Source organism: Anneissia japonica, unplaced genomic scaffold (assembly GCF_011630105.1).
Source record: "Anneissia japonica isolate Jap-2015-1 unplaced genomic scaffold, ASM1163010v1 scaffold1826_len1998817_cov189, whole genome shotgun sequence".
Taxonomy (NCBI): Eukaryota; Metazoa; Echinodermata; class Crinoidea; order Comatulida; family Comatulidae; genus Anneissia; species Anneissia japonica.
In genome coordinates, this window is record NW_022742159.1 from 22,595 (window position 1) to 42,652 (window position 20,058).

General features: G+C 34.1%; 2 protein-coding genes and 1 pseudogene across 5 annotated transcripts in view; 2 read left to right on the forward strand and 1 right to left on the reverse strand.

Annotated features, from left to right (window-relative positions):
- The first annotated feature begins 130 nt into the window (after positions 1-130).
- Positions 131-6,237, forward strand: LOC117118988 (annotated as a pseudogene).
- Positions 6,173-14,820, reverse strand: LOC117118990 (ER degradation-enhancing alpha-mannosidase-like protein 2). The gene is made up of 11 exons (XM_033263753.1): positions 14,661-14,820; positions 14,122-14,232; positions 13,672-13,817; positions 13,386-13,511; positions 12,558-12,682; positions 11,849-11,941; positions 10,879-11,020; positions 10,191-10,315; positions 8,759-8,903; positions 7,562-7,683; positions 6,173-6,750 (listed from the first exon to the last, which is right to left on the reverse strand). The coding sequence occupies exons 1-11, from the start codon at positions 14,756-14,758 to the stop codon at positions 6,268-6,270; spliced, it is 1,716 nt and encodes a 571-aa protein (XP_033119644.1). The 5' UTR covers positions 14,759-14,820; the 3' UTR covers positions 6,173-6,267.
- Positions 14,821-15,039: 219 nt separating this feature from the next.
- LOC117118959 (protein NDRG3-like) overlaps positions 15,040-20,058 on the forward strand; it is a 35,746-nt gene continuing 30,727 nt past the window's right edge. Inside the window, exons 1-2 of one of the 4 annotated variants that reach the window (XM_033263700.1) lie at positions 15,040-15,200; positions 16,514-16,716. In XM_033263700.1, coding sequence (XP_033119591.1) covers positions 16,570-16,716 — 147 coding nt within the window. In that variant the 5' untranslated portion in view covers positions 15,040-15,200; positions 16,514-16,569. Of the gene's footprint in view, positions 15,201-16,509; positions 16,717-20,058 lie in introns of all 4 variants that reach the window. The other 3 variants (XM_033263699.1, XM_033263702.1, XM_033263701.1) reach the window with 3 other exon arrangements.

The window sequence follows — 20,058 nt, forward strand, 5'->3', positions numbered from 1 at the left end:
TTTAGGGAATTCCCCTATGTGACGCAAAGACAAACGGTTTAGTATGTTGTGTTTGTTTTTCGCTTTTCATTTCCGGGTGTAGCGCCAACACGCTTAAAAAAATGATCCTCGTGGAGGGCGTGTTTCTACTGGAGATAAGAGGGCAAATATGAAACAGGGAGAGGGCGTACAACAGCGGGAAATTTAAAGATTTGTACCATTTTTCGAGGCAGGGTAGCCCTAGGTCTAGGCCTATTACCAGTATTTGTTGAAATAATGGATATTCCAGGAATTCATAAATGTTCACATGTATGTACGTTTTCTGTAACAACATTTTGCACTGATTTTTGAAACCTTTTTTCTAGAAACTTGAATTATTATTCAAAACATGCCACACGCACGGGAGCCTAGCCTAAAGATGTCTATATATTATAGGCTAGGCTAGATTATGATGAATGATGAATGGATGATGAGTACAGTATATATGTGTAGATAGGCCTAGGGCTTAGCTAGCTAGGCTACCTACCTAGCCCTAGCAGGCCTCATTTGTGCCAGTGGCGTATCTTGAAATGGGGGTACTGATGGTTGGTATAGTAGTTACCAACCTGAGAGATTTGAAGTGCGTGACTACACCGTCACCAGTTTAGTGGGGAGGGCGCCAGGGCCCCTGGTTTCTAGCTTATTAGGTGCGGTTCTAGTCATATCAATGGTTGGTTGTTACAATGAACGTGTAAGACTGCACGTGACTAGATTCTACTAAGTGCGTGTTGGCCGGCTGGGTTGTTTTGGTGGGGAAAGAGAATTGATTCTCGTACGAGAAACAAAAGCTCTCCTATACGCCTTTTTCACGAATCGGTAGACATCTTGAAGTGATGACAAATATTGCGAATCAGCGGTGCGTAACCAACAGAAATAAGATAAGCTTTTGGGCTGATTTTCTGACATCATGTTATTTAAAAAATCATAACTCCATAACGGGGCGTCGTATCCAAAAAGTGTTTCCAGGAAAATGTTCTTAAAAGACCAGTCTACACCACTATATCTGTCTCTTATCCACATCTAGATGTGTATACTGTTCCAAGTAGCGATAATATACATATTTCTCTTATTACAAAGTACAAGTTATGTTTTATAAAGAGGTATAGTATAGTAAATCATGTTTTTAACACAGGAAACTCTCATATGGTAACTAAAAAACAATGCTAGTTCAGAGTATTTCTAGTACTACAGCACTGTAATGCATATACCTATTTTAATACACTACTGAGATAGGCTTTTATTTTTCAATCTTGATTTAAGAGGTCAACAAAATTTTTCAATCATATAGTGGTGTAGACTAGTCTTTTAAGAACATTTTGCTAGAAATTTTTTTTGGATACAACGCCCCGTTATAGAGTTATGATTTTTTAAATAACATGATGTCAAAAAATCCACCCAAAAGCTTATCTTATTTCTGTTGGTTACGCACCGCTGATTCGCAATGTTTGTCATCACTTCAAGATGTCTATCGATTCGTGAAAAAGGCGTATTGACTCAAGCTACTGCATGACCTTCTTTATATATTTAATAAAACCAATTTCTTCTAATTTTTTTTAATACATTTTCCCCTGAATTTGTTATCACGCATAGACTTTATGATCACGCATGTGTTTCTGCAAAATGCGTGTTTCATCCAAAGTCAGTTTGAAATGCAGGACGGTCCCGCACGATGCGATTATACACATCTAGATGTGTATAAGAGACAATGATGGGGGACTTGAAGGTGAAGGGGGGGGCGCTCGATTATCAGTTGAGAGGGGTGCTAATTCGCAAAATAAGTTTTTAACTACTTGACCGTGATTTTTGGGGGGAGGACTGGGGGGGGCCGAGTAATTTTTTGGGGGAGGACGCACCACCTTAATATGCCACTGATTTGTGCTCGCATGCGGGCAGGTATGTACAGTAGGGCCTTGAATGGCCTTGCTTTCTGTACTATCTGGTATCCGATCATTTTTGTCGTGCCTTCATTTCGGTCTCAATAGTTTTACTTTATAGGCCGTGCGCTATAGGCTAACCTCCCCAGGCCCAGACTAGGATCATGCATGGTGTAGACATGGTGTCTATGTAAGTTCCATAATGAGCGAAGTCAGTACAGTACTCAGCTTTATACACCTTCCCCCACACCTGGAAATCCACTTATTTATTGTTTTATTTTAGCAGCCATGGCTAATGTTTGATAAAATGCATACGTATTTTAATTACACCTTTGCTTTATAGTTTTGTTCTACTGATCACATATCCTGTATTGGTTGTATGTGTTCATTCTCTTAATTTGATTTATGGTGTAGCTCTCGTTTGAAAATGAACAAATGCGGAAGAAGTTGAAGAAACTGAAGAAGATTAACAAAAATCTTGAAATGGAATTAAAAGCAATTGAAGAAAGTAGTAGAATTGAGAAACTTCTTCGTAATTATGTCACTACTCGAGAGTAAGTCAGCAGATATCTTCGTATGTTATTTTCAATGTTCTATTTGTTTGCATTACTGTTTCAGATAATTTTCTTGTATGATTCCACTGCAATTTTATTTTTGTTTTGTGAATCTTTTCTTTGTTATTCAATCTAAGTAGTGTTTTAATAATTTCCCACTTCCTAGATAGGCCTATTTAAAATGTGTATATCTCTTCTGTTCGTAGATGTTCAACACAAACTGACCAGTGCGCACGTTTACCGATCCGAATCTCCGCACCGAAGAAAGTCCAAAAAGAGGAAAAAGATGATAAGACAACAAGGTGCTGTAGCTTTGATCAATTAAAATTTGAATTTGTATTATCATCATCACACATTTAGATAATGAACAAGTAAACAAGAAATATTTGAATGTATTGTTAATATATTAGAGGGTTTTTTTTTTTTTATTAATAATGTGTTAATTTATTAGATACATTTTTTATTTTATTTGTATTTTTTATACAGTATTACAGTACTTCCTTTTATCAGTTTTGTATTTTATCATTTCTATTTATTATTTCTATGATTCTTTTTTAATACTTATTCTTATTCACATTATTCTTATTTATTTATTTATTAAATATTAACAAGTAAACCAGAATGATTTTTTTTGTGTATTTTTATATTATTATTATTTCTGATTATTATTAGTTTTTTTTTATTCTATTATTTCTATTTATTATTATTTTTTATTATTATTCATATTGTCTTATTTATTAAATTTTTTTCGTAAAAAAAAATAATTAAGTAAAAATTTGGTGAGGAGGCAGAGATAAATGGTTATGTGACAAGAAACTAGTGATTTTTTTTATTTGGCTTTTATTATTATGAAGTGTCTGGTATGTTTTTCTTACAGATTGCTATCTATGCATGATAAGTTAATGCGACGCTATGAAAAGGAAGTGAGGACCAACACACAGCATATGGAAACAATATCCTCACTTTTAGTAAGGAGGAATTCTTATGTTCAGAATTTGAATAAGATTAATTCTTTCACACACAACCTTTGTAATATTTCAAGTCAAATAGTTTGACATTTGAACCCAGTGCTGAGTATATCCTGGACCATTAATCCCAGTATACCTATTGTACAATACTTCCTGCTGCTGTTCTTTTCTCAATAATGCCTACTATCAGTTTGGTTTCATTTTCTTGGAAAGAAATGTCAACCTTGGGCAATAACAAAAAACATTGTGGTTGTTTTATATTTTCTGATATTTAGTAAATTTATTTTTAACTGATAAAAATAATATGATAATTATGATAAAAATAGTAACAACAGATAATTTTTTTACAGTATATGTATGGTCAGACATGATAACAAAAAGGTACTATCCCATAAGAAAAGTAGTACTTTATATTGCCCGCTTCTTAACCAATCACATGCATAGAATCTATGTATGCAGTATTTGCTCTAACAAACTTGCACCCTGGTTATACAGTTTCTTCCTGCAAAGGATCGCTGCTTTCAATGCGAGATTGATTATTGCTTATACAAAGTAGATTATTGAAGAACTAAATTATAACTTCAACAAATGTTTCATGAATTGTGAATCGCTATCCAGACTATCAAATTTCGTTTGACAAAACACTATTGTATGCCCATATATGGTCATGATGTGATGTCATCATGACCATATTTAGGCATGTCAACATGTTTTTGTTAAACAAAATAATAATCATTATTACATGTTTCTTTTACAAATCTGCAGCTAAAGATTAATGGATTGGAGCAAGAACTTCTCAAGGCTCAACGAGAAATCATCAAATCCAAAGATAGAAACACACCACGAAAACAGTCGCAGCAGAAAAAAATTAGATAATTCACTAGGTAAACTCCAATAATTTTTATTGTACTTTCCTAATTATTATATAATGATTTATCAAAGTATTTAACAGTGTTGTTATTCTATCAGCTAAAAAAAATAAATAAAATAGCTACTTGCTTTATATAGTATTCCAAACAAACCTAGATGAAATATTATTATTATTAATATATTGCACATGTGGCAAGATCTGCCGAAGACTAGAACTCATGTCCTTCAAATGAAAATCCCAATGCCCAACCACTGTGCCGCATGTTTCTATGGCAATAGTATCTCATTTAGTAGAAGTTTGTAAATACTACCTTTTGAAGGAATTGAACCCAGAACTCTTGAGATTAGAAAGCAGGCACCAAACCACTGCATCACTTATGCGGTCAAAAGACATTAGTAATATTCAGCTATGTAATTTCACTTCCTGCAGCTAATTTCTTTGTTTTTCAGATCTTAGAACAGAGCTAGAAAAGGTGAAAAAAGAGCGGGATAAAATGTACAAACAGAAAAAGAAACTGTCCAGTGAATTGAAAGGGTTGGATGAGGTGAAAAATATATTTTGATATTTAAATAAAGTTTTCTTATTTCTTTTTAACATTTTCTGTTGTATCTGAATCAGCGGTGGCGGCAGAAATTAACTGACAAGGGGTCCGACATGTCCGAAGGAGGGGTCCAAGCCAAGAGGCCGATAAAACCTTGGTAGATGGCCCAGAATAAAAACTCTCTTGCAGGGTTCACAGGGAGAGTTTATATGGCTTAATATGGTCCAACATGTGCTTTTAGACCACAATATTAGGGATTGCCAGTCAAAATAGCGTTATTTAAATAGGCCTCCCCTCGTTGGCGCCACCACTGGTCTGAATCTGACAAACTTCAACAAATTTGTAGCAGGAATAGAATTTAACCAAGACATACTTTATGTAGACTTCTATCTTGTTTACATGTTTGTTGTGAGAAACGGGTTGCTACTTAGAAAGCGTTTGAGTTTGCTATTTTTGTCTGTTATATGCCTTAAACAAATACAACTAGTTCCAAATACTGAGCAGTACAGAAAATCCTTTATTCCAACAGCAATCAGAGTGTGAGTGTGATAAAAATGATGATAATAATAAAAACAATAAAAATAATATACAGGTCTAGAAAGTTTGATATTCTTAAAATTGTTTAAATCATTTTATTTAATTATTCATTTATTTACATATTTAATTATTTATTCATGTTTTAACTACTGTATTTTATATATCTTTTATTCATTGGGCATTGTTTTTTTTATATATCATGCAATGAGCAAATGAATTTCATTCCGGATAATAAAATATTTTTGAAGTTGAATTGAATTTAAGTACTGTATGACCAAGCGCAGTATTAGAACAGAAAGCAGCATGAAATTTGGAATTTATTCTTCTTCTTTTTTCTCCTTCAGGGATTTTTTGAAGAAATTGAAGATCTTAAGTATGCATTACACGAGTCTGCCAAATTGAACCAGGAGTATGAAAAAGCGTTACAAAAAATGTGCTCGCAATTTGGCGTTCCACTTCCATTTCGCAAACAAAGTAAAAAATCACCATCAACTTTTAAAAGGACTAGAACAAGAGCCAGTGAACGCCCTGGTTCTTGGTGACTTATAATTGAAACCATCCAGTGAATATTGCTTTTCCCAACTTTGAGATGTGAAAGCTTTGATTATAAGATCTGTTTCACTATCTGGGAATTCAAAACTGTTTGAGTACTGTGCAAATATGTTAAGAGGAATAGAAAGTAAGAAATTGTTCAAGGTTTAAAGGCAGAAGGAACTGTTGTTGTTAAATCATTTTAATTCCCAAATAAGTTAAGCAATAATAAACTGATAAATCAGTGAACATGAAAGACAACATCATGGACATAAAACTACTCAATTTATTTGTTTATTTTTTAAAGTCTAACAATAATTTAATATCCATTTCAAAAAAAAAAGAACAACTGTTTTAATACTGTACTCAATGGTTATGGTTTTGCTATAGAATCTTGACATACATTTTCTGGTAGTTTAGCTTGTTTGATAATCTCTTCCTCAAACATTTCACCTAAAATTGATAATCTAGAATAAAACGGACGTGCAGAGCAATTGAAAGTACTAGTGAGGTCACGCCTTGTGTGCTGATCACTGTTTACATAATTATTTAAGAATTGTAAACGTTTTTTATTGTTTCTTAGTACATTAAAAGCAAATTCTATTTCCTCTTGTGCGGGTTGTTTTTTGCAGCAATCGAGGGCGCCTATGTCCACAGGATGTGCTTCTGTGTTGAAGATATAACTGCCAGAATTTACAACGCAGCTTCCGGAATCTGTATTTATAACCTCCCCTTTACCCCCAGTGCCATGAATTTTATTATCTGGATCAAATAAAAGGTATAAATATTTTGTAGTTTCAGATAGAAAAAAAGATTCCATACGATTGTCTAGTTGGTGATTCCGGACATCTTTTATCTATCAAAAGAAAAAACAAATATAAAATCTGTTCATTAGCATTATCCTAAAAATAAACATTATGTATGAATAAGTAAGGAAATCAAAATATTGCTTCAGTTGTTGCTACTAAAGGCCAATAAAAAATATCTGAATAAAGATGTATTTGTTTATGTTGTTTCCAGTTATATTTTTTTTTTTATAGAAATGAAATTAGTACAGTACTTTCATCATTCATGATAGTTTTACACTTGTTACACTATTTCATGTGTGTGTGTGATATGACAACATCATTCCATATATGAGCAGATCTTCTTCAATAATTACAAGATTCATATTTATTCCTCATATAGACTTTTGCATAAGCCCTGCCCACCTTGTATATAGTTGAAAGTTCCCACAACTATCGGCTAATAGCGTGTGATGGAGATCGCCACTGCATTCATAGTTAATTACAGAGGAGTTAAAAAACAACAGTTTTGCAAATTTAAGTGCTAAACTACAAAAACTAATATTTATTCCCTTTATTCGATGATACAATTTTCTAGACACAAAAGAATTTCTATTTAGGGAAATCTATAGAAAAAAAATTCCATTAAAAAATAAATAAATAAGATAATGAGAATTATAAGAGTTATGTTTTGCCCTAACTGACGTGTAATTGTACCAAATATTCAGTACCTTCCCAAACACTTGCGAAAAAAAAAATGTGCAAGTGATTCGGGTGTAAATCGAACCCACAACCTCCAGATAACTAACCTGGTGTCATAACCACTAGACAACTAAGCTTGTGCTTTATTGACTAGTGTTGATGATAATGAAAATTACTTACTGATGTATAGCCACACCTGGTCTTGGCAACTTTTTCTATGGATTCTATCATGTCTCTGCCCATTTGGAGCAAAAATGGATCTTTGGTTGCTTGGTATAAGTACATTATACTCTCTGCAAGTTCTAAGAAATGGAGAAAAAGATAAATGTATTGCATTTTGATTTATATACATGTTGTAATTTGCATGTTGAGCCTTCTGAAAAAACAGTGTTTGGCTCTGAGAAGGCCATACTACTTGAAACAAAAGCAAGGCAAAAATAAATAATGAATGAAAGATTGAAGTGTTACAAAATAATTTGTATTTATAGTGCCCTGAAAAACCCAGATGTTTTGTTAAAGTGTTTTTTTTTTTTTGTTGGACTATTAGAACAATGAAGAAAAATGTTCTGGGATCTATTATAAGATGTGACAAAAACACTGTATATTTTTGTTTTATGCCAGAACTGATTGTTTAAATATTCTATTTGTAATTATTTTTGTCGTCTTTGGGATAATTTGCTGAATGATGTGCAAAAAAAAACTTATATTTTACAAAGTTTTGAAAGATTATTTTAAGGGTTTATTATGATATATTATACATTTTTTGTTACATTGTGTCTCTGTCTATTTGTTAAGTAATCCACTTGACAGTTGATTTAGTTCTAATTTTGGATTTGCTCTCTTCTTGTTATTTTTATGAGACGAAGAAGTGAAATGGAATTTAACGAAATTTCATTATCGTCAGTGTACCACAAAAGATGTAACGGTTTTTCCCAATAGAAATTCCTAAATTGAAAAATATGACTACCACTGGGTGTATAGAATTTAGTGTGATCTGTGTAAGAGTAAGGAAAAGCAAATTGCATCTCGCTGTGTTTCTTGCACCGAGTATATGGGGCTTGCCATGCCAAAAATGCATCAATGACCAAAATAAAAAAATAGACATTTTAACATATTCATATTCTCCACATTATAAGAGCTTTAAAATGATAGGTCTTTTGCTATAATCGGCTTACTATTGCCAAAGTTATGAGTAAAAGTATTACAGATTCTCTGTACTAAAGTATACAATACTGCCACAACCTTTTATGCTAATTTTAAACTTAGCAATAGTACACTGATTTTGGGATGACAGGCCTCATATGTCATGTGAATCGACCAGCATCGACTGCTGCAGATTGTGTCCATTCCATGTCACATCTTAACTTGAGTTCTTACCTGGCCTAAGTGGGTATCCGTCACGTTTATCTACCACTTTGCCATGAACTATGTTATAAAATTCCGGGAGGAAACCCAACTGCTGCCAGACCTGGTAGTAGTTATGCAATGATTTCATACCATCATCAATTTTTCCCATCATACTCTGAAAATATATAAAAAGATGAATTATATTTAATAATACTATGTATTTGACTTTTTTACACTTCTACAACATAAATTGTTTTGATGCCTTTTGTCTGTATTTAACGTTTTTATTTGAATTTTTTTACCATATTTAATTATAGTACTTTCCTGTTTATAATTGGTTTTATGTAGGACCCCATTGGAAATAAGCTGTACCTTTTAGAGAAAACTTTCATGGGTCATCCTTCCTTCATCTTTTGTTGTTATTTTTGCTGCCTTGTGCGAATTTTATCTGTTTTGTAAAATATTTTGATGATCTGAACTGTATTCTTTTAATTATTTTCCACCAATTTATGAATTTTGAACCACTCTGCAAATGTGAATGTCAGTTTCATTCAATTCTGTCATGTGAAATAAAACAGGAAAGTTATCAATAATTAAAATCGCCACAGAAACCAAAAGAAAGTATTGAGGCCATGGAAAGTAATGCTGCAACAATCCTAGGTACTTGCAAAAATGTAAAATGAATACTAAAGAGACCCTGGATAATGTTGCTTCAAATCCCTGGATAACAATGCTGCAGAATCGCCACAGAAACCAAAAGAAAGTATTGAGGCCATGGAAAGTAATGCTGCAACAATCCTAAGTACTTGCAAAAATGTAAAATGAATACTAAAGAGACCCTGGATAATGTTGCTTCAAATCCATGGATAACAATGCTGCAGCAATCTTTGGTATTTGCAATTAGACCCCTGGATTGTATTGCTGCAAATTTCATGGTTAAAGATGTTAATAAGGGTAATATCCAAGAGACCTGTAATCCAAGTAGGAATTCAGAAAAAAAAAATCCTGTAATAAAGAAAAAAAAAATCCTGTAATAAAAAATAAAAAAAACCCCAAGATATAGCCTGTAGGTCATGCCAAGGAAAAAAAAGAAAGATATAAATTTCTGAATAGTTTCATTTGGTGTGGCTCGCAGTAAGTTTTACATATTTGTGCTTTGTTTAATTATCAGTGGCTTACCCAGGAATTTGAAATAGAGAGGGACCTAGGACAGACTTTCACAGATGGAGGGTCTACACTATCACAGTCCCACCATGGTTCGGGCTGTGGTAAGAACACATGATTTTGGCACCTCCAAATGACCTGAAATGGCACTCTCAGACTTGAATTTGAATATGATTATATATATATGTCTCCATTGTTTTATAATTTTGAAAAGCTGCCCCCACCCCCCTTGAATTTGCCATCAATCATCATTAAACAGTTCTGCAGAAAGCAGATAGTTATACTTAATTTTTCTCACCTGCAACCCAGGCCAGAATGCCTCCAATGACTGGAATACAGGAACAGTTACAACACCTTTACTCATCTGTACCCACATGTACCAATCATCCTTCTTGATATATTTTTCAATCATTGTTTCATATTCTGTGAAAGAAAGAGCATTATAATTGAGACCCATGTAAAATTAGCTTTTTCATTGTATTTTGTTATTTACTAAAAACTTGTTTCCGAAATAATGTTAATTATGTTTGTATTTATATTTTTTTATGGTAATGTTTGGAGATTTATATAGCGCATACGGTAATATGTGGTCACCATACGCTGTACAGAAAAATCTATTCTAGTAGGTTAACTGAGCTAACCTAGCTAAAATAAATAACTGAAACAGACTAACGCAGAGGAACCAACATTATCACACCATTCACTTGCAATTAGAGACCACCAACAAGCAGTGGTTAGCAGGTACATGACTCACAAGTGCTCAAATAGTGTTGGCATCTGGCCTAGCCTGTCCTAGCAACAAAAGTGGAAAATTAACAGAAAACAGAGATAAATCAAAAAGACTGGAAAAGGTGTGATTTAAGTCTCTACTTGAAAACAGAGAGCAAAGAATGTAGATGGGAATTCATTCCAGAGCAAATCAGGGGCACATTTATATCATGAACACTGTATTGCATTGCATAAACAAACTCCTCAAAAATACATACCATAAAACATCTCCAACAGATGACTGTTGCCTAGCAACAAACCTCCTTTGAGAAGGTATTCAAAGTAAGAGTCGATGCCAGCGCCAATACCAGCGTCAAGTGCTGTCCACTTACCTGACTCTACATTGATATGATTGCCCACCTGAAAAAAATCATCAATCAACTGGCATTTCCATATTAAGCAAAAAACCACTTGACCGACCCAAAAATCTAAAAAATCTTTTTTTTTTTCATGCGTTTTGATGTGTTCATTGGAACTTTTTTTCTTGTTCTCTTGTTTTATTATGCCTACACATTGTATTGTATTGTATCCAATCAAAATTATTTTTGAGATTGCAATAAAGGTTATATCTAGAGTCAGCTTTATTTTCTGGCACAGAATGAGCACAAAATTATAAGTAGTACCATGGATTTAGCCCTTTAAAATGCAAAGGATGAGGGATGTTGGCATTTAAGTTAGGCTCCAGGAAAAAATTTATTTGATATTTTGTACAACTGATTTTTCCACAACACAAAAAGCATACCTGACGAAAAACTCAGGAATGGTTATTTTTTAATATTTAAAAACGGGGGGAAAGGTAGAAAAAATAGTGGTTATGCCTTTTCCCCCAGTTTCTTAAATATTCAAAAATCTGTATCTCATTAACCATTCCCAATATATGGCTTTTGTGTCTTAGAAAAATCGGCATACATTCTTCATCCGTTTAGTCAGCAAAATGTCTTTCGAGACATCACGCTAACTCCCTAATTAAAGCTCTTAAACTTGTATTTTTTTATCAAAAATTTTCTTCCTCCAGAGACTGAATTAAACCCTAGAAGTAGGGCTGACAATCCGACCTTGATTTTCAAATGCTATTGTTCTTGGGAAACAAAACAATTTTATATTTTGGCCTTAAAAAGTGTACAGTACTATGTTTTAGAATATTAACACAAATAATTGTATTGGTGTCAAAAGGCAGTCAGTGCTTACCAAGCCAATTTCTGATTTTCTTTCCCACAATGCATCCAATGCCTCCAATGCCACGTCCTCAAACATTGGGTTGCCTGTAAGACGGCTCAGCGTCTGTCTCTTATACACATCTAGATGTGTATAAGAGACAGGCGCCGTTCTTTTTAACAATTTTTCCCGAACTCCAGGCCCGATCGGCCTAGCTGCTAGCACGGCTATCTTTTCCCCCGGGTGGTGAGTCACTCTTGTCGTCAAGGTGTGTTTACGTAGAAGACCAGTCATTCGTGACGTACGCAGTACATGACTAAACACTGCCTACAGTCTACAACAACTAACCTAGGCCTAGGCCTACTGTAGTATTTTAATTTATTTCATTTCATATTTTTAATAATTATTTCAACACTGGCAACATACAATAAACGAATACAAAAAAAAAAAGCCTGAGGATTACAAAAATATCTATCAACAAGAGGCTCTCCTATATATTAACAATAAAACAGATCAAAAGCTTACATTTAAAAATCCCTACCGGTTTTATACAAAATATAAAAATTACATAAAAATGCTTTATTTATAATAATAATGTTAGTGGGATTTGTATAGAATAGTGCATAATATATAATAATAATAATAATAATATGATTAAAGATGGTTGTTTGTTTCATTTAATGCCTCATAGTGTCTTTATTTATTCGAAATTTTGGTGGTATTATTCCTGTCTCTTATACACATCTAGATGTGTATAAGAGACAGATGTACCGACTCCAGCAGTGCAGGTGATGGGCGTCTCACCCTTGGGTACTCCATACATTAAGTTCACTGTTCCATATGGCATTCGAGTTTTTGTATCAAATGCTACAGAAATGTAATTATAAACATTTACTATATAAGTCATTCAATAATAGGTGAGTTGAATGGCAAAGTGGCTAAGGCAGGGGTGCTGCAAAGTACAGCTATAATATCGGTGCTGGTTCAAACGGCACGCCCGTCTATGATTCTGGTGGTGAAACAAGTTCTCTTCGATAAGGACTACAGTATAAACTGTAGGCCCAGTGTAAAAATGGCTCATGTGTACTATAAAGAACCCAGTACATCTTTTGAGACAAGTACAGTAGGGGGGGGGGGGGTTTACCATAAAGCTCCTGTTGTAAACAGACAAGAGTAACTGATACCGATTTACCATGGAGCTCAGACACAAAGGGACCCTTAGGAGAGAAGAATGTTACTGTACAACCTATAGTCCATGCCTCTACTAGTATGATAATCCTCATATCAGTGAGGCCTGTACTTATCGGAAGATAGATAGATAGGCTCATCTAAATTACTGATGTATAGGCATTTTATAATCAAATTTAAGGATGATCACTAGATAGTTGATGGAAATATTTTCATTATAGGCACCCTTTATGCCTTGGCGTATAGAATGGAATTAGGAAAAGGGCTTGGCAGTTGACGTGTTAATGAATGCAATTGTAACGCCACATTATTAACACAATTCACTACACAGTGTTGTTTTAATTGAGGGCAAGCAACAATTTTTTACTAAACAGAATCAAACCTGCGATAATCTTCTCAGCAGCTTGCTCTGCAAGGTTGAGGAGTGGGCCCTCACACGGCCAATTTGCATGCACTTGGAATCCAGTGTCTCGAGACATTAGGTGTGCTGAGATAAGGCCACCAACAACTGTGGCAAAAATATAATAGAATATTATAGAAGAATAAAATAAAATTTATTTTGATTCAATATTTTATTAAATGATATTAAATAACCAAAGTAAATAAAATGTATATTGTTCTAAGATCTTGTTTATTCTATTTACTATAATTAATATTTTGGTTGTTACCCCGAATGTTTGTTTCAAACACGGACACATTGATGTCTTCATCAAAATCCAACGTTTCCACCAGCAGCCTTGCAACTCGGTTGAATTCTGTGTAGTTGCCCATCACAGCGAGAGTGTCCAATGCATCAATTAAGGTTAACGAGTAGCTGAAGTCGTGGAAAAAATATAAAGAAAAACATATTTGTAAATTACTACTTATTTCATCATCATAAGTTTTATCATAGTCAGGTATTGAAAATATTAAGAAAAATGTGGCTTTGGAACAAACAGTATTTGTTGCACTTTAGCCTTCCTCTCCAAGAGAATATGTGGTCGTCACTGAACAACTTTTCAGTGGTTGACTTCAAAATGCTACCAGAATAGGAAACATGTGAGAGAGATTCTAAGGTTTTACATTAACTTTAACTTTATTTTATTTTCATTCCTTTATTTTTATTAAACTTAACAAACCTTCCCCACGTATCAACGCCATCACATGTCAAAGGTTGTAACTCATCGTAAGGGTAAGCATGTTTCAAATATCCTTCATAACCAAACTGAAACATTTCCCGGACACGTTCACTGTAAAAAATAAGAATGTGTCTTTATATAGGCCTACAGACGAATCATAATTTTATTGACTGGCTCAATTAACTGTGGCACATATTTTAGTTTTTATCTGGAATCACTTTTTTATTACAGTGGCACACATCCAAAATTGAAATTGGATAGAAAAATAACTTAACTATAAAAGTCATTATATAGAAATATGTGTAAACCCACACCCACCATATCATACCTACCTACCCACATCCAGCCTGAGAGGGCGAGTCAGTGCCTCGGTGGCCCTAACTAGATAGGTCTAGGCATAGTAGGCCTACTAGGCCTAGTAGTACTGGCTAGACTAGCCTGGCTATCCGAGACTCTGCTAACTGGCCAAGTCTAGGCTAGTACTACTACTAGGCCTAGTTGTAGTAGCCTAGCTTAAACAGCTGTGAATCGTAACTTACCGAAAAGAAATTATCTCATCACTAGTGAACATGCATTCTGAATAAGACAGAATAACTAATATACAAGAAATACGACTTAAACACCAAAAACATTTCATGTTTACTTTTCACATTGTCCTCTGACTACAATCGATCTGTGGGCGCAGCCATGTTTTATGGTTCTTCCATTTCTTGAAGGTAAGTAATATTACCCATATTTTGAATCTCAATTATTATTATTATTCCATAATACATTTATTTATGTTCTGTTTCTACTAGTCTTCTTTTATTTAGTGATGGAATATTAAAATTAGTATAAATCATGTATGATTTTTACAACTTCGTTGGAGATGATGAGTTGTATACCCCTTGTCAAATATGGACTTGCCTAATGAACTCTCACCAAAGCTTTCACACAAAAAGTTTTTAGACCAAGAAGCGAAGGAAAGGGCCTTGTGTTTTAACTAATTTCAGTATCGTACAACGACGTTGTTTTCCGGTTTTTAACTTTCGTTAATTCTGGAGCTAAAGTTAAACTAATCAAACGCGGGCCTCAAACGCGTAAGTACTTGTACATTCTTTTTATTTCTTGTTCATTTTATAATGCCAGGAATTTTTCCCGAACTCCAGGCCCGATCGGCCTAGCTGCTAGCACGGCTATCTTTTCCCCCGGGTGGTGAGTCACTCTTGTCGTCAAGGTGTGTTTACGTAGAAGACCAGTCATTCGTGACGTACGCAGTACATGACTAAACACTGCCTACAGTCTACAACAACTAACCTAGGCCTAGGCCTACTGTAGTATTTTAATTTATTTCATTTCATATTTTTAATAATTATTTCAACACTGGCAACATACAATAAACGAATACAAAAAAAAAAAGCCTGAGGATTACAAAAATATCTATCAACAAGAGGCTCTCCTATATATTAACAATAAAACAGATCAAAAGCTTACATTTAAAAATCCCTACCGGTTTTATACAAAATATAAAAATTACATAAAAATGCTTTATTTATAATAATAATGTTATTGGGATTTGTATAGAATAGTGCATAATATATAATAATAATAATAATAATAATAATAATATGATTAAAGATGGTTGTTTGTTTCATTTAATGCCTCATAGTGTCTTTATTTATTCGAAATTTTGGTGGTATTATTCGTGACCTATCTAATAATAAAAATAACGATTTGTAAAGTGCAAACATCGCCACCAAAATTGGTGCTGGAAGCGCAGTGTCTAGAAAAGAACAACGGTAGAGAACAAACAAAAATCACAGACATCACAAGGAAAAAAAGGAGTCCCTATGTAAATAATTTTTTTAAAATTTAATTCAGTTTGTAATTTTGTTATTATTAAAAATCAAGTTAAAATTATATAGGTCCCTAAGTGCTGGAGTGAAAAAAAAAAGGAAAATAATAACAATGACTATAAGTCATTTATTATTTATTATAACTATTGTATTATTTTAATTTAAGTAGTCTTCGATTTCATTTTTTCACAAAAGATCATTGATCCATCATAATATTTTTAATTAAAAAATACAACTATACAGTAGATTGCCTCCTTTCAACTGTCTACAACGGTGTCCAGCTAAAGGGGAAGAGTAAACCAAAAAGAGCACCATTAAGCCCAATAATAAAAATTATAGTTTATCACCCTATCAAAGAATAAAAACTGATGAGAAAGGGAGGTGGTTTTTTTTGGGTTTTTTTTGCTAACCTTGCCCCCATTTTAACATGTACTATAGGTTTCCCTCCAGTATTAGAGTACAATTTCTTAACTATTAAAGAATGTGAATAATGTAGCTACTTTAACAAAATATTTGATAACGTTAAACCTTCCCCTTTTGTCTACTTTTCCAGACAGTTTCATTGTAAATTTGAATCCCAAGTGAAGATCACCTTGATTTTATTCCTACCAACATGTCTTATTCTAAGCTTGGAGGATTTGATGACGATGACGATGACTTTGGAATGGAAGTTAGGGTAACAGATGTAAAACCAAGAAGTTTTAGCGGATTTGACTCGGGTTCACCTCTTCTCTCAGACACGGATGGACCGCAGTACCAGGTACAGTAGGCTGTTAGGCTTATCATCTCACAAAATACATACTACAGTATTGTACAACTCATTTTGAATAATAAAAACATGAATCATGAATTTATTGATGGAACTTGATGATAAATTGATGATGAGAACAATTTGACAAAATACTATATCTGTAGCAATGACAGTGAGTATTATTAATTACAATTTAGTTTTGAGAAAACATGATTAATGATTAAAATCTGTTAAAAAAATATAAATATATTTCATTAGTGGCATCAGTGGAGAAACAAACAGATTGAGCCCTCCCATTAGCCACAACTCAGACCAAAATTTGATTGCAGTGCTTCAAAATGGCAACATTTTCTGGTCAATAATTAATAGACTCACTGGAAAATAGTGTCTGTTCAAATTAATGACTAACTGCATAATAGTATATGTTGACAACTGCAGGGTTCTAGTATTACCTAAGCATGACATATAGGATATATGTCCAGTTTAAGTAAGGTTGGAGTGGTAGCCGTTGGCGCAGTGGTTTTGGTCTCTCGAGGTCGGGGTTCAAACCTTCGCTGTGCATTTCGGTTGTGTTCTTGGACAAGGCACTTTACCTACTGTACGTTTGTCTCTTACCACCCAGGAGTGTAAATGTGTACCCGGTGGGTCACTACTTGGGAGGGAAAAGGCGGCATGGAATGGAACTGGCCACCCTACCACACAATGCCAAGGCTTACTAAGATGGGCTAACAGCTCATTCCCCTTCATTCAGTAATGAATAGAACTACAGGTACCTTTAAGTCCATGAAACAGTCATAAATATACTCTAACTATATAGTACTATTGTATTACAGTAAAATTCTCCTAGGCATTTATTTTTGAGATGGGCTTTTGAGAAGTTTTGTTTACAGCCATTTAGGGGGACATTTATTCGAGGACAGAGTTTTAAACCTCAAGCAGACTATGGAAATCATAATTATTGGAGAGGCCTTTCAAAGAAAGAATACCTCATTTATTAAAATTACACCGTTTATTCGAATTGCCTCACTTTAAATAAATTCCCTCTCAATATACAGTAAACTCCCTCTTTAGAGCCTCATTTGGAATAAATGCCTGTAAATCTCCTCCCCCAAATGATTGTAAACAAACTTAATGGAAGCAATCATTCTCGAATCTCAACATATTCTATTAATGTTCTTCTCTCAGTAGAATTATGTTTTTTCAATCTGGTTGGATCAATAAGTCTTTATGATCACGCAATAACACATTTGACGGTTGTAGTTCCACATGTACGGTAAAATTGAGGGGCATTTATTTGAGTATATGTATCCATTTTACACCAACAAAAATAAATGCCTCCCTTGAATAAACACTCCTTCAAAGCTCCTTCAAACAATACATGCCTGTGGAATGTATGTTTGTTTGTTCCAATGGTAAAAAAAATGATAATTATAATTATTATTATACTTTTTACAACAGTGGTATACACACAAAACAAAATCAATGGTCTGTGTAGGCTTTGCATTAAGTAAAACTTAACATCATATGAAATATAGTAAATATACATTTTGATTTTTGTTTGTTTCAAAGCTGATGGGATGTTAATGATTTTTATACTTCCATGGTTAAACATAAAAAGATGATTTTAGGGTATGATCAGGATCCAGTAATGTCCGAAAGGGGACCAAAAGTGGGGCCGATCGAGATAACACTACCGTAAGGGGTCTGGGGGCATGCCCCACAAAAATGTTGTTTTCTAAACGCCCAAAAATAACCTCTGAGGCGTTTCAATCAATTTTTTCTTTCTTTTTTTTTTTTTTTTTTGCTTTGCAAAAGGGTCCCCCTAAACCCGCCCCTGATGATTTAATCATTTTTTGAAATGAACAATATTTTAGTTGGATGGAGACTGGAGGTTGTTGACTTTCTATCTGTATATATTCTGGTTTATAGGAGATGATTGAAATTTGAGAAAAACAATCCATTTAACAGTATTCCCAATTACATTTCCAACAATCCCATACTAATAAGTCTATTCACCTTGTTTACTGTTGTTTTTGGCAAATTGGTTAATTTGATCTACCTGAAGATTGCATTATTATTGTATGCTTGGTCAATTTTTCACAAAGTCATTGTTTTTATAATCCTACAGTAGATGACAAAGCAAATAGCAATATCTGGATATCCTGTGAGCACTCCATTTCATTGAATTTCGCACTAACCTTTAACCCCATTTATAGGGTTCTTGATTTTATTAAAGGTAGTTTGATAGCAGGGGAATGGGACATTTGTACCTTTATGGCAAATCGTAAACACAAATGTTAAAATAATAGTAGTAGCCAGGTTGACTTGACTACCATTTGTTGATGATGGTTTGTTGGTAGCCATTGTCAATAGGTATATTACTACTAAATACTAGATTCCTGTATCATTTTTGGTAGTGCTGGTAAGGTTGATAAAGGTTGGGTGGTGATGTTGATGATGATTGGTTGTTGTGGTGATGTTGATGGTTTGGTAGTAGTAATTATGTTAACTTGATAATGGTAGTACTGTAGTGGTAATGTATGTACTGTAGGTGATGAAGATATATAGATAGAAATTAAGATGAGGACTGTGGCAATTGTACAGTAGTGATTGTAGTTGCAGTGGTGGTAATGATTTACTATAAATGTGATGGTGGCAGTGATGTTGGTGCCGGTGATGAATGATGATTTGTGGTGGTATTCATGTTAAAAGGAATAATAGTGAAGTCATTGTTGGTGATGAGGATGTTGAAGGTACAGTAAGTGCTGGTGGTTTAATTGCCAGGGCTAAGGGTTTGTCTCGGTAAATGTGTTATGTTATTGTTAGTTAGCAATGTGGGGGTGGTGACAATGTTTGTATTACCGTACTCCCGAGAATATGCGCCCCGTTTGAATAAGCGCCCCTATCGAATAAGCGCCCCTCATAACGAGAAAATTGCCTTAAGCGCCCCGTTTGAATAAGCACCCCCTTCTAATTTGAATAAACGCCCCCTTCAATAACCCAATCAATCCTGGGACTGTGAATGTTGGCATGATTTGAGGTGTGAAGTGGAATCACATTCTCCTTTAGTCAATATCAAAGTGAGGATATTTATCTTTGACAGAATGATGAGAGCTCCCTGGACCAACTTTCATCTTCTTTCATTTGTCTATATCCTAGTCCTACTACTCCTTTTCCGACAATTTGCACCTTTAACACATTCTCATCTAAGTTTTCAAGAAAACCTGCAATGATCATGCCGTCCTGCTATTAGAGACAGCCTGAATTCTGCAATGAGATTTTCGGGTCGATTCAGCCGAGACGGCCCGAGTGGAGTTTCATGTAAATGTTTCGTACGGAAAAAAAAATCGC

Coding starts and splice junctions, on each gene's coding strand:
- LOC117118990 (XM_033263753.1), bottom strand. CDS start 14,758: ATGAAATGTTTTTGGTGTTTAAGTCGTATTTCTTGTATATTAGTTATT. Junction 12,683..13,385: donor TGCTGAGAAGATTATCGCAG/GTTTGATTCTGT, acceptor ACATTTCTGTAG/CATTTGATACAAAAACTCGA. Junction 11,942..12,557: donor TCTCTTATACACATCTAGAT/GTGTATAAGAGA, acceptor TATAAGAGACAG/ACGCTGAGCCGTCTTACAGG.